At 40.4% G+C, this 17,951-nt stretch overlaps 1 protein-coding gene across 5 annotated transcripts in view; it reads left to right on the top strand.

The window, feature by feature from the left end:
* Positions 1-17,951, top strand: part of PRKCE (protein kinase C epsilon) — a 543,399-nt gene that overhangs the window by 349,074 nt on the left and 176,374 nt on the right. For all 5 annotated transcript variants that reach the window (XM_035272648.3, XM_078349415.1, XM_035272650.3 and 2 more), the window contains 4 exons: positions 6,210-6,352; positions 9,326-9,422; positions 12,206-12,405; positions 15,402-15,575. In XM_035272648.3, coding sequence (XP_035128539.1) covers positions 6,210-6,352; positions 9,326-9,422; positions 12,206-12,405; positions 15,402-15,575 — 614 coding nt within the window. The remainder of the gene's footprint in view (positions 1-6,209; positions 6,353-9,325; positions 9,423-12,205; positions 12,406-15,401; positions 15,576-17,951) is intronic.

The raw sequence follows: 17,951 nt of genomic DNA, 5'->3' as shown, positions 1-17,951 counted from the left end.
GCCCACTGGGTTATTCATTTTGCTGTTGTTGAGTTTTAAGAGTTTGTTGCCTATTTTGGATAATAGTCCTTTATCATATATGTCTTTTGTAAATAATTTCTCCCAGCCTGTTACTTGTCATCTCATTCTATTGACAGTGCTGTGGTTTGGTTGTTTGGTTTGTTTTCATTTGGGGGGTGGGGAACAGAGCAAAAGTTTTTTATTTTAATGAAGTTCAGCTTATCAGCTATTTCTTTCATGGATCATGTCCATGCATCATGGTGTGCATCAAGAAAGTCATCTCTGTAGCCAAGGTTACCTATATTTTCATCTACATTATCTTCAAGGAGTTTCATTGTTTTACCTTTTACATTTAGGTCTACAGTCCATTTTGGATTCATTTTTGTGAAGGTTGTAAGGTCTGTATCTAGATTCACTATTTTGCATGTCTAGTTTTTCTAGCAACATTTGTTGAAAACTGTCTTTGCTCCACTTTATTGCCTTTGTCAAAGATCCTTTATCAAAGATCAGTTGGCTATATTTGTTTGGGTCTGCTCTGGCTCTCTATTCTGTTCCATTAATCTATTTGTCTGTTCCATTGATCTTTGGCCAATTCCACATTGACTTGATTACTTTAGCTTTATAGTAAGTCTTGAAATTGGGTAGTGTCAGTCTTCTGACTTTGTTCTTTTTTTTCAATAGTGTGTTAGCTATTCTGGGTCTTTTGCCTCTCCATATAAACTTCAGAATGAGTTTGTTGATATCCATAAGTAACTTGCTGGGGTTTTGATTGAGGTTGCATTGAATACATAGATCAAGTTTGGAAAGACACCTTGACAAATACTGAGTCTTTCTATCCATGAATATGGACTATCTCTACACGTATTTAGTTCTTTATTTCTTTCACAAGGGTTTTATAGGTCTACTCATATAGATCTTTTACATATTTTGTTAGTTTTATATGTAAGTATTTCATTTGGGGGAATGATAACATATATGGTTTTGTTTTTAATTTTAAATTCCTTTTGTTCATTGCTGGTGTATTAGAGAACAATTGACTTTTGTATATTACCTTTGTATTCTTCAATCTTGCTATAATAATTATTAGTTTGAGGAGTTTTTTGTTGATTCTTTTGGATTTTCTACATAGACAATCAATCATCTACCAACAAAGATAGTTTTATTTCTTCCTTTCTAATCAGTATACTTTGTATTTCTTTTTCTTATCTTACTGCATTAGTCAGAACTTCCAATATAGTGTTAAAAAGGAGTGGTGAGAGCGAACTTCCTTTTTGTGTTCTTGTAGGGTTTTTGTTGATGTTCTTTATTAAGTTGAGGAAATTCCCTTCTATTCCTTGGTTGCTGAGATATTTCGTCATAAATAGGTGTTGGATTTGTCAAATGCTCTGTCTACATCTATTGTTAGAATTATGTGATTGTTTTTCTTTCTTTAGTCTATTGATACGTTGATTACATTAGTTGATTTTTAAATGTTGAACCAACCTTGCTTGCCTGAGATAAATCCCGCTCGGTCATGATGTATTCTCTCTATAAATTGTTGGATTGAATTTGCTGATTGTTGTTGAAGATTTTTGCATTCATATTCATAACAGCTATTGGTTCATAGTTTTTAAAATAATATCTTGCTTTGGTATTACAGTAATGGTGGCCTCATAAAATGAGTTAGGATATAGTCCCTCTGTTTCTTCTAGAAGAGATTATAGAGAATTGATATGATTTCTTGCTTAAGTGTTTGGTAGAATTCACCATTTGGGCCTAGTACTTTCTGATTTGGAAGGTTACTAATGAGTCATTCTATTGCTTTACAAATAGACCTATTTGTATTGCCTATTTCTTCTTGTGTGAGTTTCGGCAGATAGTATATTTTAAGGAATTAGTCTTATTTTGTGGGGGTTATCACATTTGTGGGAGTAATATTATTTATAATACTCCTTTATTACTCTTTTAATGCCCATCGGATTCGTAGTGATGTCCTCTCTTTTATTTCTGATACTGATAATTTGTGTCTTCTCTCTCTCTCACTAGCACTACTAGAGGCTTATTGAGTCTGTTGATCTTTTCAAAGAAACAGCTTTTTGTTGTTGATTTTTCTCTATTGATTTTCTGTTTTTAATTCAATTGATTTTTTGCTCCAATTTTTATTATTTTTTTTCCTCTTGCTTACTTTGGATTTAAGTAAGCTTACTTCTGTCTCCTTTTCTAGTTTCCTAAGATAAGAAGCTTAGATGATTGATTTTTAGATGTTTCCTAATGTGTGTATTCAGTGCTGTAAACTTGCATTGAAGCAGTGCTTTTGCTATATCCCACTAATTTTGATAAGTTGTATTTTATCTCATTTTTTCTTTTTATTTTATTTATTCATTTTTTTGGGATGGAGTCTCACTCTGTCGCCCAGGCTGGAGTGCAGTAGTGTGATCTTGGCTCACTACAACCTCTGCCTCCTGAGTTCAAGTGATTCTCCTGCCTCAGCCTCCCAAATAGCTGGGATTAAAGGCATACGTCACCACACCTGGCCAATTTTTGTATTTTTAGTAGAGATGAGGTTTCACCACATTGGCCAGGCTAGTCTTGAACCCCTGACCTCAAGTAATCTGCCTGCTTTGGCCTCCCAAAGTGCTGGGATTACAGGCATGAGCCATCATGCCTGGTTGATAAATTGTATTTTAATCAACTCAAAATATTTTAAAATTTCTCTTGAGATGTCTTTTCTCACTCATATGATATTTAGCAGTATGTTTAACCTCCAAGTGTTTTGGAATTTTTGAGCTATCTTTCTGTTACTGATTTCTAGGTTAATTCTATTGTGATCTGAAAGCCGACATTGTATGATTTCCATTCTTTTAAATTTGTTAAGGTATGATTTATGGCCCAGAAATGTGGTCTTTCTTGGTGATTGCTTCATGTGAGCTTGAAAAGAATATGTATTCTTCTGTCACTAAATGAAGTTGTTGATAGAGGTTAGTTATAGTCAGTTGATTGATGTTGCTGTTGATTCAACTATATTCTTACTGATTTTCTGCCTGCCGGATCTGTTTATTTTTGAATAAAGGAGTGTTGAAGTCTCTAACTATAAAAGCAGCAGCATCTCTTTATCCTTGTAGTTTCATCAATTTTTGCCTCACTTCTTTTGATCCTCTGTTTTTAGGTACATGCACATTAAAAATTATGTCTTTTTTTGGGAAATTGACCTTTTTATCCCTGATAACTCTCTTTGTTCTGAGGTCTTCTGTGTCTGAAATTAATTTAGCTATTTCTGCTTTTTTGGGATTAGTGTTAGCATGGTATATCTTGCTCTATGTCTTTCCTTTTAATCTGTATGTGTCTATAAAGTGGGTTTTTGTGAACAACATATAGTTAGTTGGGTCTTGTTTTCATGATCCACTCTGGCAATCTGTCTTTTAATTGGTATATTTAAACCACTGACATTTGAAGTCAGTGATTATTGATATAGTTGGGTTAATACCTACCATACTTGGCACTGTTTTCCATTTGTTGCCCTTATTCTTTGTTTCTGTGTTTGTCTTCCACTCATTTTCTGCCTTTTCTGGTTTTAATTGAGCGTTTAATATGATCCTATTCTGTTTCTCTCCTTTCTTAGCATATCATTTATGCTTTTTTTTTTTTTTTTACTTATTTTAGTGGTTGCTGTAGAGTTTACAATATGCATTTACAGCTAATCTAAATCCACTTTCAAATAATATTGTGCTGTTTCATGGCAGTACAAGTACCTTATAACAAAATTACCCTAATTCCTCCCTGCCATCCCTGTCGCATTGCTGTCATTTATTTCACTCATACATAAGCATACCTAGCATATATGTAAACACTATAATCACACACAATTGGCATGTTTTTAATACTATGATTTTGAGCGAAGTGTTAACTGTTAGATTAAGAATAAAAATAAAAGTTTTTATTTTAGCTTCACTTATTTCTTCACCTTTCTTTACCTGTTCTCTTTCTTATGTAGATCCAAGTTTCTGAGCTGTATCATTTATCTTTTCTCTGAAGAACTACTTTTAACATTTTTTGTAAGAGAGATCAGTGCCGATAAATTCTTTCAATGTTTGTTTGTCTGGGGAAGTTTTAATTTCTCTTCACGTTTGAAGGATAATATTGCAGGGTAGAGAATTCTAGGTTGGTGGGCATTTTATCTCAGTATTTTGAATATTTAACTTTATTCTTGCTAGCATGGTTTCTGAGGAGAGGTGGGATACAATTCTTATTTTTTCTCCTTTATAGGTAGGGGTTTTTTGTCCTTTGACTTCTTTCAGCATTTCTTAAGTCATTGATTTTCTGTGGTTTAGAAATGGTATGCCTAGGTATAGTTTTTGTTGGTTTGTTTTTGGCATTTATCCTGTGTGGTGTTCTTCAAGCTTCCTGGAACTGTGGTTTGGTTTGGTGTCTGATATTAATTTTGGTAAATTCTCAGTCCTCATTGTGTCAAATATTAATATTTTTTCTGTTCCTTTCTCTATCTTCTCATAGTGGTAGTCTCTGCATATGTTACACCTTTTGTAGTTATCACACAATCCTTGGATATTTTTTCTGTCTTTGTTCTCTTTATTTTTTCATTTTTGAAGCTGCTATGGATATGTCCTGAAGCTTGGAGACTGTTTCTTCAGCCATGTCTAGTCTGCTGATAATCCCATCAGAAGCAGTCTTCATTTCTGTTAGTGTTTTTGATCTCTAGCATCTCTTCTTGATTCTTTCTTGGAATTTCCATCTCTCTATTACCTATTTGTTCTTACATGCCGTGTACATTATCCATTAGAACTCTTCACATCTTAATCATAGTTGTTTTAAATTCCCAGTCTGATAATTCCAGTGTCCCTGCTACATCTGAGTCTAGTTCTGATGCTTTTCTTGTCACTTCAAACTGTGTTGTTGTTTTTTTTGCCTTTTAGGATGCCTTACAATTTTTTTCTTGCCAGATATTATGCACTGGGTAAAAGGAACTGCCAGTAAGTAGGCTGTTAGTAATGTGAGTAAGGCGTGGAGGAGGGAAAGTATTCTATAGACCTGTGATTAGGTCTTTTCATGAGTGTGTGCCTTTGAGCTGTGACCCTCACAAGTGCTGTTCAGTCCTCCCTTGGCCTTAGGTAGGACAGATCAGTCAGGGCCTGATAAAACCTCAATAGTTTAAGCTCTGATAAAATAGTTTCTCCTAATGGAAGACCTCATTAAGAAGAGCAGAGTATTCTGGCCTATTTTTTAAAAAAATGGTTCTCTCTTCATTTTCCTCACCCCCAACCCCACGCTGGAATCATGAGATTTCCTCTATATTTACTAGGAGAATCTAGTTGAGCTCCTGAAGAGCACAACTCTCCAATGAAGGCACCAAAGTCTATCAACTCAATGACTGGGTCCTCCTTAGAGTTTTTGACTCTTGGGCTTGTCTGGCTCTGAGCCCCCAATTTGTCAATTACAGTTACTGTTTTTCTACCCCGGCATTGTTCCTATAGAGGTTTCTGCTTTGGTAAGCTGTGATTCTCTGATTTCGCCTGGCTGGCTGGCTGATTTTGGGAGCAGCAGTTTCAGTTTGCCCTAGGACCTCACTTCACTTGGTGGATCTCGAAAGAGCTATTAATTTTGCAGTTTGTTCAGCATTTTGCTTGTTAGAATGGAGGGCTGCTGACTTCTAAGCTTTTCACGTGCCAGACTGGAAATGAGGAGGTTGCTTTCACCTTTGATCTCCTACACCAAGGACTGCTAAGAGAAGAGGGAAAAACAAAGAAATTCATTGAATTCAGACTGTAGATCTGAAAGGGGCCTTAGAAGTCCAACCACTGGTCATTCTTCTCTTAGTAATGTTCTAACATTTTAGTAAAGTAATGGAGTAGACTGTATTCACGTGACCTATTTGGGTCCAGAATTCAAATTAGCTTTTTTCAGAGAAAGGAATTAAGTTCTTCTAGAGTCAGTGTCCATTCCCTGGAAGGAAATGTAAATGTGATATTTACTTACTTGCCTATTTTAATATACATAGAAAGAAGAAAGCACCTAGAAACAGTGGTCATCCCTGCAAGGTAGTTTAATGGCTGATTTTGTTCTGTATGATGGAAGAATTATATCTATTTTCTGTATTTTCCAAATTCTATCTCAAATGAACATGGAATACTTCATGAATATGTAATACAATCTAAAGAAAAGAAGTAACATCTTAGGCCCTGAATATTTATCTGTCTTTCCTCCGTGTCTCCTCACAGTCTGCAAAATGAATGTTCACCGTCGATGTGAGACCAACGTGGCTCCCAACTGTGGAGTGGATGCCAGAGGAATTGCCAAAGTGCTGGCCGACCTGGGTGTCACCCCAGACAAAATCACCAACAGCGGCCAGAGGAGGAAAAAGGTAACTGGCTGTTTGGTGGTGTTTCTGGAGCCCTGTTCAGGCTAGCATCTCTGTGCTGGCCTCCAGAGAGTGCTCTGGAGTGAGGTAGTAAGACTCCTGGGTTTGAGGTATTTTACTCAAAACTGCAAGTGCTTAAAGAAAAAAAAAGAGAGAGGCCAGGCAGGTAGCATTAATGTCCTCTTCAGCTGAAAACAAAGCAAGCCTTGGGTTGTGTTGCCAGAGAAACATAAGCCTTAAGCTGAGGAATTTGAAATTCCTTCTAGAAAATGCTTAACAACTCGATAGAAGGAAATGGACTTATCTGCTTCCAGAACTGGCATGAAAGCAATGTCAGTGTCTGAACTTCACCCTTGGTATCATTATAATGAAGATAAATGGATGAAGAACTGGAACCACATTCTTTTCTCCGGAGGAAGCCAAGATGATTTGTGATAGTACCAGCCCTGAGCTGCCCGGGGAATATTGTTAATGTCTCGCAACATAAAACATCTGGGTTTTTCTTTGGAGACCAACACTGTCTCTGTCTCTGTGACATTCTAAATATCAGTAAGAAGAGATCCATTTGCCAAAATGTTATTTTGGTAAGTCAGGGCCCGCAGATGTAAACAGAGGGAAAGGCATCCATAGCATTTCGTTTGTAGGCTCTTCTTTAGCCCTGGCTCCTAGCCTAGAAAATTTAAGAGGTCTTTGAAAAGTAAGCTATGAGAAAATTAGAACCATGTTCACAGGGCAGGACATCCTGGTGAAGGGTGCAGTGGGGAATAGCCCGCATTGCCCAGTGGCGAACATCCTCAAGCCCCCTACTAGAAAAGCAAGTCTGACTCTAGGTACCTCTGCAATCGTGACACCTAAATAGTCTCCCTAAATTTTGTCTGACCTACCTTCTAAAGGCATTTCCTACATTTCCTGGCTATCTTCTCCTGTTAGAAGCTACCGTGGCTGTTTCATGTTGCTTCCCTTCTGTAGGAAAGGTTGAAGTATTTTTATTTTCTTCTACTTCTTCTACTCTGTGTTCTCAATAAGCAAAGCTGTTTTGCAAGGTTGTGGAAAATATTCTCTTCTCCCTGGTTGAGATAACTGGGATGTTGTGCTTTGGGTGGCTCTTCTCGGCTTTGTAAATCCCAGTGGTGGAAACAGGACTTCAGTCGCTGACCTAAGGCACTGGAATTGCAAGTAGAATATCAGTACCCAAGCATGCGAGGGCCCTGCTGAAGAGGTGAGCTGAGCAAACACTCGGTGATGACAGTGTTTTGCAGACACATTTATAAGCTCTAGAGAGAGCCGTTTTCAGGGGACGTGGTTTTCATTCTTGTCTAGAAGTAAATTAAGACGGGTTCTTTGTCATGAAACATTTAAAAGAAAACTCAGTCCCCGCTCTCTTTGCCCTGTATTTACATGGGCTGTCCTGCCAGCTCTGAGACATTGTCTGCCTGTCTTGGATTTGGAAGAACCAAGAGGTAAGAAGCCAACATGAGAAATTCAAGAAGGGGCAGGGTAGCAGGCTGAGGGTCTCTAGTCCTGCCATTTTTATTGCTGGGATGCTTCCAATGCAAAAATGGGAAAAAGCCAAATTGTAACTCAAGTCACTGTGAAAGGATGGGAGAGAAGTGCCCTTGGTCTGAAGCTCAGAGGCTTCTTTGCAGGAACATCAGACTTCCTGGTGCTTTGGTAGCACTCATGTTGCCCCTTGCAAGTAGTCCCCATCCAGAAAGGATGTGTGTGCACAGTGGATTGACCAAGAGTAAGTGCAAAAAGGGAGCAGATGTGTTTGTGATCTATCAGTCCAACCCACTGGTGTTAATGGAGACTCAGAGTGGATATGCCAGCATCTATGCCAAGGAACAAATCTCGCTAAGTGTTCTATTAAAATCTGCCAACAAATACCAATACATCTGAAAATATTTATTGAGCATCTCCTTTGTGTCTTACTTTGTGTAAGTCACTAGGGACAATAAAAGTGCCAGGTGGAGTCTTACCTTCAACGGACCTATAGTCTACTTGAGTAGAGAACCCTCACAATATACACATGAAGATACTAAGTGTAGAAAACTGAATAAGGTAATAAATAAGTGCCAAACAGCTGTCAGAGACAAGTGTCACATTGCTTTGCATGAGATAACTTGCATTGCTTGGATGGGTGGAGGGGGGGCTTTATGGAAGACATGGGGTTGAGCTTTGCTTAGAAAGGTCAGTTGTATTTGAAGAGAATAAATAGTGAACAAACTGAAGTCTCTTGTTTTCTTCCCTTTAATTGGCAAATGAAACCTTGAGTCTGTGCTTCTAGAATATCAATTCAGCAAGTGCCACTGGATACTAGGAACCCTTTCTTTTTTTTTTCATTTTAGCAGTGTTTAATGAAAGTTGTATATAAGATTTATTCCTGAATCCTCTCAATTGTTTTTTCCTTGTGTTTGCCCTTCCCCTTTCCTACTTGGTGAGATGTGGGTTTCCGTTCAAGGATCTTGCGGTCTTTGTCCAGCTTTAGCCTGGTGTTAACCACCCTGCTGGAGGAGATGCCCACAAGTGGACACTTGTGCCATTAGCCTTTTCCTGCTGTACCCATTCAGTGTAGATGACATATTTCTTCCTGTAAATCTGGACTACTTTTTCAATTTGCTGACCTTTATAGTGTCCTTGCACAACCCAAACTACTTCATCCTTTTGGATGGGCTTGGATCAAACACTGCACCTCTGTCTCAGCTCTTTGGAACGAGGGGAAGTCATCATCTTGCTGTGAATGTGGGAAGATGCATTGAAATGCCTTTTGTGGTTCGTGCTTTGGTCAGAAGTCACAGAGGAACTGAACTTCATTTTGGCTACTTTGGTGATGGCTGCGGAAGGGAAGAGGTCTACTGAGTTCCCACTGCTCTGGGAACTGTCACAGCTCTTGTGTGGCATCTTGATGCTTTTGATGTCAGGAAACTCTCAACCCTCCCTTCTGATGCTTCTGTCCCTGCTTTCTCTCCTCTCTAGCTCATTGCTGGTGCCGAGTCCCCGCAGCCTGCTTCTGGAAGCTCACCATCTGAGGAAGATCGATCCAAGTCAGCACCCACCTCCCCTTGTGACCAGGGTGAGACCCTCAGATTTGCTTCCTGACCTCCGAGCTCTACCATTGGATGGACCAAGGAGCTCTGAGGCCTCTTTAACTAAGAGTGAGCTTGTTAGCCGAAATAGCTAGCAGCCCTGGTGGATTTTCACCCACCCTTTCCCTGTTGATTTAATAGTTCTTTCATTCTACAAGACCTTCTTGAGGGCTGGACACTCCATGGCCGTGTCTGCTGTAAATTACTTCCAGGCCAGGGTAACAGGAGAGCGAGTGTATGATGTTATGGTTCTCTGTTTTCCTTGCCTCTTTCCCTGGTTCCAAGTGTACAGGAGAGAGAAGGGTACAGCTCCTTTTCGTAAAGCTCTTGTCTGGCCCTAGACCTGTCAACGCCCTTGAGTTGAGTTTGACAGCCCCTTTCCCGTCATCATACCCAAGCTGGGATCAGCTTGAGTTAGGGGCTGGGTAAGGGAGGATGTCTTCTATCCTGGCCTTTGGGTGTGCGGGGATGGAAAGATGAAGCCAGAGGAGAGACTGAGAAAAGAAGTGGGAAGAAGTCCAGCCCCAGGCCTGATTCCCTTCTACAGCTCAGCCCTGGATATCTCCTTCTATCTGAATATGCTTAAACAGTAAGTTCTGCAGACATGATATGCACAGTAATACTTCTGCAGCCATCCGAGAGTGCTGAGGCTGAGGAGTGGTTTACTTGCGAAACCTCCTACTCTGGTGGCTGGTAAGGGGCATAGGTATCTGCAGAACAGGAATAGCCATCATAGCCTGACAATGGTGCCTTGGTTTTTCTGTCTCCCTTTTCGTATTCATTATCCTAACTTTATGCTCACACCACTGTATGTTGGTGCTTCATTACTGTACCTCCAGCTTAGCGAGTGGAAAGTGGAAGGTCAGAGTGTTGAAAGGTCTGTCCCAAGGTTTGGAGATAAGTCAGGCAGGACGGTACCCACGCTGGCTGAGGGGCCTGCTCTCAGAAACCCTGCCGTCAAACCTTCCTTGGAGGTCACCATCATGACCCAGACCTTCTTACCCAGGAGTAAATAAAAGAGCTTTAGGGGTCATGCTCCAGCCCTGAGGCCACAAAATAATTGGTCTCGGTCCCTCTTCGGGCAACTCCAATTAACTGTTTCTTTATATGCTACCTCATTCCAAAAGAGATTTGAAGCCTTCCTAAGTAGCCTGCCAGTACTCTGGGTCTGCAGAACTTGTAGGAAAATTTCACCTGTCCCTTTTTGATGCTGAGATCCCCCTGGGGAGCTTCAGGGAGACAGGCTCATATGGGAAAGATATCTCTGAACGCAAGTAAGACTGCAGAGACCAGGGTTTCTAGGCCTGGCTCCTGTCCCGTATGAGCTCTGGCTCTGAGCTCTGCCATTGGATGGATACAGTGGCAGGATACAGTGCCCCCGGGGCCTCTGCTCATCCCACTTGACACAGGAGCCAGGATTTCTCAGCAGTGATGTGAGCACAGATGTCCCCGTGAGCAGGACATGACATTATTACAGAACAGAAATAAGACATTGGTTTTTTTCTTCCCTTATAAGAACACATAGAAAAATCTTTTTCTTCAAGCTTTGGTGTCCTCAAACAACTATGTTCTGCCTTCCAAAATCCATTTAATATCGGAGGCTTTTAGCTCTTTGGTGAGATTAAAAGTTACTTAGTGAAGCTAAGTGATAAGTAGATCACTACCAAAGTGGCGTGGAGAGTGTCTGCAGACTCAGCAGCTTTCCCTCCCTCCACCCTCCCTAACACATCTCAGAGGAGCGAAACTCCAAATCTAGAAAAGATCTCCGGATTCCTTGAGTGAGCCCTTGTGGGACTCTGTCCTTCTGAAAAGAAGCTGAAGATCTCTTTCTATCACTCCTGCCTAATTCTGATTCCCAAGGGTTAATAGGCTATGTTCCCTTTCTGTAATCCCAGTTATTCACAAGCATCTTTTCAAATCGGATTATGTTCAAGATGCCCATTTCCACATAGAAGGGTGTGTGTCTTGATGAATGAGTTGCTAACAGTAAAGCTTCTTCAAATAGGAAAGGTCAGAGGATCATCCAGCATTATCTCCTGCAAGTGATTCAGGTCATAATCTCTAGAAGGGGGCACAAGACTGTCTCATAGTTGAGAAATTGTACTGAGGAATTCCTGCCCCATTGGAGATAAGTTTGCAGTGTGTCACTCGGGGAAGCAATTCTTTTGTTAATGATAAGCCCGTTGCTCGTTTTGTTAGATAACCTTGTGTGCGATGGGTATTTAGAAGAAACCCGGAAACAAGGCTGAGTCAAGGCTTTTAGAAGATACGAAGGTTTCCACCTTCAGTGATCAGCCACCATTCTGATGGCTCAGTTGTTGAGATAATTATATCACCAGTGATTACTGTGATGACAGATCTTGATTAGTTGCTCTCATCTTCAAATGAAACTTGAAGTGTACCTGTGACTGCAGAATTCCAGCGGGGGCCTAGATTTGTATGCTGCACCTAGAGCAATGGAATAGGCCACTAGCCAATGGGGGCTTTCAGAGAGATGGCCAGGTCCAGTGTAATCTGGAGTTTACAAGGCCAGGGAAGGGACTGTGTCCTCTTCCTCTTTGCATACCTAGGCTCTGCGGCACATTAGGTGTTAATGAGAGTGCCCTGAACAGAGGAAGAAACATGCAAAGGGATGCCACACTGGGTCTATTGTTATGAAGAACCAGAAAGAGGACTAAGGGCTCACAGGGGAAAGTCTGGGTATTGAGTCCTAATGGAACAGGTGTATGAGGTCTGCACTAATGCAATTTCTTGTTCCCCTTGGCCCTAGAAATAAAAGAACTTGAGAACAACATTCGGAAGGCCTTGTCATTTGACAACCGAGGGGAGGAGCACCGGGCGGCATCGTCTCCTGATGGCCAGCTGTCAAGCCTTGGTGAGAACGGTGAAGTCCGGCAAGGCCAGGCCAAGCGCCTGGGCCTGGATGAGTTCAACTTCATCAAGGTGTTGGGCAAAGGCAGCTTTGGCAAGGTCTGTGGCACACATGGGTGGAACTGCTGGTTTTGTTCTACCCCTTAGCATTGTTTCATCTGTTTGATCTAAGATTAAGAGAGGAACCTTTCAGCCAGATCTCATTAGGTTTTCTTTCCTTTCTGGTAAGTGCAAATGGCCTGAGGCCAAGCGGATAGGAGCCCTGGTTCTGCTATTAATTGGCTATGTGAGAGTTTCACCTAGTGATTTAACCTCTTTGGAATTCAGTTTTTCTCGTTTGTTGAATGAGGACAGGAATCAAGTGAGATAGTGGATGAGAAAGTGTTTGGAAAGTTTTAGAGTGTTCAGCATTCCATATCAATAGTAGTATCAATACATTTCTTCCCTCCTTCAGAGATCCAGCTGAAATTCTGTTTTTAATTCATTATGAAGACTTTGAGAATGAATCCCTGCCCTCAGTAAACCTAGGGTTCAAAGCAAATTTAGCATGCATTACTTTGGAAGGTAAATGTTATTTAACTGATCTTTCTGGCATGTAATAAATGTTTTGTTTATCCTCTACATGTGGCAAGAGAATGAGGATAATCATCTCATGTCTTGGATCAGGGTCCTCTGCCCTTGGTGCCATTCTCCACATCCTGTTCCCCACTGAGATGAATTGCAGTGGTGTGGGGTGTGGCCTTTAGTGTGCTCAATAACGCACTAATGATGATCAGCCACCACTCTGACGGCTGGGTGAGATGGAAAAATAACCCCTGTTCATTTTAGAAAGAAGACGAAGGGGCAAGGAGCAGAGGAAGCTGTTTGCATTTCACCTGAGATCTCTGACTGTTCCCTGGCTCTATTCAGAGCTGAGCCTGGGAGTCACCTTTCTGGGACCTTCTGAGAGGTTCTGGGAGGTCCTGCTCTGGGGACCCGGAAGTGCCTGGGATCACATGCCCTCGCATGTCCTGGACTCTGTCCTGGACAGAGTTTCTCTCCATCACCCAGGCTGGAGTGCAGTGGCACGATCTTGGCTCACTGCAACCTATGCCTCCTGGGTTCAAGCGATTCTCCTGCCTCAACCTCCAAGTAGCTGGGACTATAGGCATGTGCCACCATGCCCCACTAATTTTTTGTATTTTTAGTAGGGACGGGGTTTCACCACGTTAGCCAGGATGGTCTCTATCTCCTGACCTCGTGATCCACCCTCCCTGGCCTCCCAAAGTGTTGGGATTACAGGCGTGAGCCACCGTACCTGGCCACTTCTTGGGTTCTTGAAAGCAGCAGCCTTTAAGTCAATCAGCTGGCCCATCCCACCTAGTTCCCAGCCATCTCACCTGCCCCTATCTCACCCTAAGATTACTTTGGTGGGAAGGTAACTGGGATTTACTTAAATGGCAAAAGCTGAAGCAATTACATTCTTAGAGACTAGCTAAATAAGAAGGGGTTCTCTGGTTAGGCATAACTCCGGGGACGTGATCAGGATGTGTTCGAATTTTGAGCAAGACTCCAAGATTCTAGGTTTCCATATAGTGTAGGCAGGATGGGAACTTAGATGACTTTGGAGCATTTAGGTTATCTCTTAGGAAAAATCACAGCCAAAGTTTGAGCCAGTTTTAAAGAGTCTGTAAAATATGTGGGCGACAAAATGTCTTCAGGTTAACATCATGAATTCCTTCATTAAGTTTCTGATGGCTGCTTTTTAGCTTTGATGACTTACATTGGAATACTGTACTTAGGAGTTACTTATTTAAGAAGAGAAAGGCTTGTGACGTTTGTAGGTAAATGAGTGTAAAAATATCAAATGATAGGAGCACTTTAAGAAAATAGAACTGTTAATTAGCTCTCTAGAAAAGGAATCCTGTTTCCAGCTTCAAAGTTATAAAAGAAACCATAAAGGCAAATAAGGACAGATTCAACTGCATAAAGATACACGATTCCTTTCAATAGAATAAAATAACAAAAGCATAAAACAGGCTTAGAAAAACCTTTGCAGAAAGTAAAGGGTTAGTATCTTTATATATCATATGTGTATAAATTTGTAAGAAATTGATATGACAGCAGCATAACTAGACAAAGGAGATGTGAATGATTCGCACAAAATAAATACAGTCAGGAAACAGATATTTTTAAAGTTTTAAGTTAAAATAGCAGCAAGGTAACATTTCACACCTATTAAGTGAGCAAAAAGAAAAAAAAACCTTTTTAAGTGAAAATACTCAATGTTGGTAAGTTACCATGAAACTCCAGCATTTCTATATTGCTAGTGGCACATTGTATCACACATCCTTTTTGAAAATAGGAAATGTGCAAATAGGAAAGGGTTAAATGCTTAATCCTTTAATCTCCATGAGTTTCCATCTTACAAATATAATCCAGGAGGTATTGTTTTAACTGTGTACAAAAATATTCAATGCAATTTATATAATAGTTATTGATTAGATATAACTTAAGTGTCTAATTTGAGGGAAATGGTTACATAAATTATATTCGAATTGAGTATAAGCAACCATGATAATAATGGAGACCATGTAGAGAATGCTTATAAGATAATGCTCAGTTAAAAATACTTACAATATTTGCTGTACTGTAATTGTAAGTATGACAAGCACATATAAGCATATGAATAACCATTCAACAGATATGCACTGAACTTCTCTTTTCTATGCCAGGGCACTGTACCGGAGATTAAAAATAAATAATTGTAGTAACTATTAGAATGTAGTAACTGTAGACTTATAGTAACTGTAGAATAGGCAGTTTTCTTAAACATTATATATATATATATATATATATATCGAGATATATATATCTTGAGAAAGGGGTCTCGCTATGTTGCCCATGCTGAACTGTAACTCCTGGGCTCAAATGATTCTCCTACCTCAGCCTCCCAAGTATCTTGGATTACAGGTGCATGCCACCACACCTGGCTTGTTATAATATTTACAATTAAAGAAAAACAGAATTAGTTTTAAAAGTATTTGGTATTAGCTTATGTTTCTTCTTTTTATTCCATACATGCATAGATTAATGGGGCAATTGATTGATTGCAGGTCATGTTGGCAGAACTCAAGGGCAAAGACGAAGTATATGCTGTGAAGGTCTTAAAGAAGGATGTCATCCTTCAGGATGATGACGTGGACTGCACAATGACAGAGAAGAGGATTTTGGCTCTGGCACGGAAACACCCGTACCTTACCCAACTCTACTGCTGCTTCCAGACCAAGGTATGTTAGGAAGAAGCTGGCTGGCCACCATGTTGGGGCATCTTGACTATCAGATAAAAATACCAATTTTAGGCCCTCTACATTGTTCTCTCAAAGAGTTTGTAAAGTGATATGGATTTTACCCTTGAAAAGATCAGAGTATATTTGAACAGTGTCTTCTTTTTTAAGGCACGGGATTTTCCATTCAAGGTTCTGCTTGTGAAGGGATGAGGCAGCTGTGGAACCCTTTGCAAATAGAACTGGATAAAGCCAAATGGCTAAACTCACTGTTTGCTCATTGGAAAAACCAACAAGTGTGGTTAGTCCTTGCTCTGCTCCTAACTTTCTATCACTAATCAAATCACTTAACTTCTGTGTTATTTTTATGTTGTATGAAAAAGAGTAAAGGCCACCTTAATCTTTTCTAATCTGTGTAACATCATCTGAAGTAAAAGGATGTGAACAAGTGCTTAAAATTCCATAGTGAAACACACCTATCAGGCGGCATTTTTAATTTACCACATAGGTTCTGGGAACCAGAAGGTGGCAGTAAAGCACTACACACTGGGGTCTGTTGGGGGGAAATAGGGGAGGGACAGCGGGGGGTGGGGAACTGGGGAGAGATAGCATGGGGAGAAATGCCAGATATAGATGAAGGGGAGGAAGGCAGCAAATCACACTGCCACGTGTGTACCTATGCAACTATCTTGGATGTTCTTCACATGTACCCCCAAACCTGAAATGCATTAAAAAAAAAAAGAAACAAAGATAATCCATAACTCCATGGTAGAGTCTGACTTGATATTATTAACTGATTTGTTGTTTATTCTTAGTAAAGAAACGCCAATATTCTTTAGGAAGCTCTAATTTTGTTATCCTTTTTGAGGGGTTGGGAGGAGTTAAAGTCTTTTAGGATCATTATGGGTGTTTGTAGTATTTTTGCTTCTTGAGAAGGCAAAGACAGACATCACCTGAAACTCCTAGCTCTGGCTTATGTGGAGACCAGACACGGAGGGTGACATCTTGGAGAGGTGATTCCCTGCTTCTGGGTGTATTCTCATCTCCATGTCATTGTGAATGTGTTTTTTCACCTAAAATTCAACAGTTATTCATTGAGTCATTCAGCAAACTTTTATTTTATTATATTTCTTTCCCGTTAAATCTTTCCCATGTATCTGATGCCATGCAAGAAGATGAAGTGGTGAACAAGACCAGTCACTGACCTCAGGGGGCTTACATTCTCTTTGGTACACCGTTTCCCAAAGCGGATTTCTCAGAACCCCAATCACTTGATCAGCCGTAAGAACAAAGAACTCTGTGACCCATAGTTGGAATCACTGCAAACTTGACCTCTCTTAGTCTCAACACACATTTGTTTATTAGCACCTTGAGGAGATCTGTAATGAAAAAAAATTACCTTTGTTTAATCTACTTTTCCCAACTTATTTGATCCCAGGCTCTCCCATCTCTCTTACACACACATGCACCTGCACACACAATACCCATCCTAAACTGAAGAACCTTGATCCAGTGGAATTTTTCCTATCCTTCTGATCTCTCAGGAGAATAAGAAATATCATCTGAAAATCTGGAAATCATTCTGCTTATCTTTCAAGGATGCATATTTAGTTGTCTATGAAACTTTCCTCAGAGATCCCCATTTAATACAAATCTATTACTCCTTTTTCTGAACAAGTATAAGAATTACTAGCTATTCTCATTTTTTATTTGTGTTGTGTAATGCCTAATATTTGTGAGTTTGTGTGTATACAGAATACTACATAATAGAGACTCAGTTATGGAGTTAACTTTCTTCTTTTTTCCACTAGAGCATAATTCTAGATTCATGAGAAATGTATCACATTTTATATTTTCCATGATGCCCATCACAGTGCTCATATTGACAGGAACCCACTGACAGACTCAGAAGCTTGGAAAATTTTTTCAAAGCCACCTTATCTTCTCTCTCTCTCTCTCTCTCTCTCTCTCTCTCTCTCTCTCTCTCTCTCCCCTTCCCTCCCTCCCTCCCTCCCTCCCTCCCTCCCTCCCTCCCTCCCTCCCTCCCATTCTTTACTTTTCCTTTTTTTTTTCTTTTTGGCACCAGTGAGAAAATTGGGTTTCAGAGAAGTAAAACTATTTTGCCCACAGGCACTCCATTGTGGCAGAGTCAGACCTGGCATCTCATCTAGTCTCTAGGATTCCCAAGGCAGAGGATCCTTGCTGTGATTGACATTGCTACTTTCTTGTGCCTGACCCAGCATAGGGTCCCTTCTGTCAGAGGACTCCTACTTTCCCTGTCCCCAGCAGGTAGCCCTCTCACTCACGGTCTGAGGTGGCTTTTAAGGTGGGGAGGCACTCTGGCACATTTTCTTTACACACATTGTCAAGAGGTTCAAC

The sequence above is a fragment of the Callithrix jacchus genome, chromosome 14, assembly GCF_049354715.1.
Source record: "Callithrix jacchus isolate 240 chromosome 14, calJac240_pri, whole genome shotgun sequence".
Taxonomy (NCBI): domain Eukaryota; kingdom Metazoa; phylum Chordata; class Mammalia; order Primates; family Cebidae; genus Callithrix; species Callithrix jacchus.
This window is presented reverse-complemented; position numbering and strand designations above follow the sequence as displayed.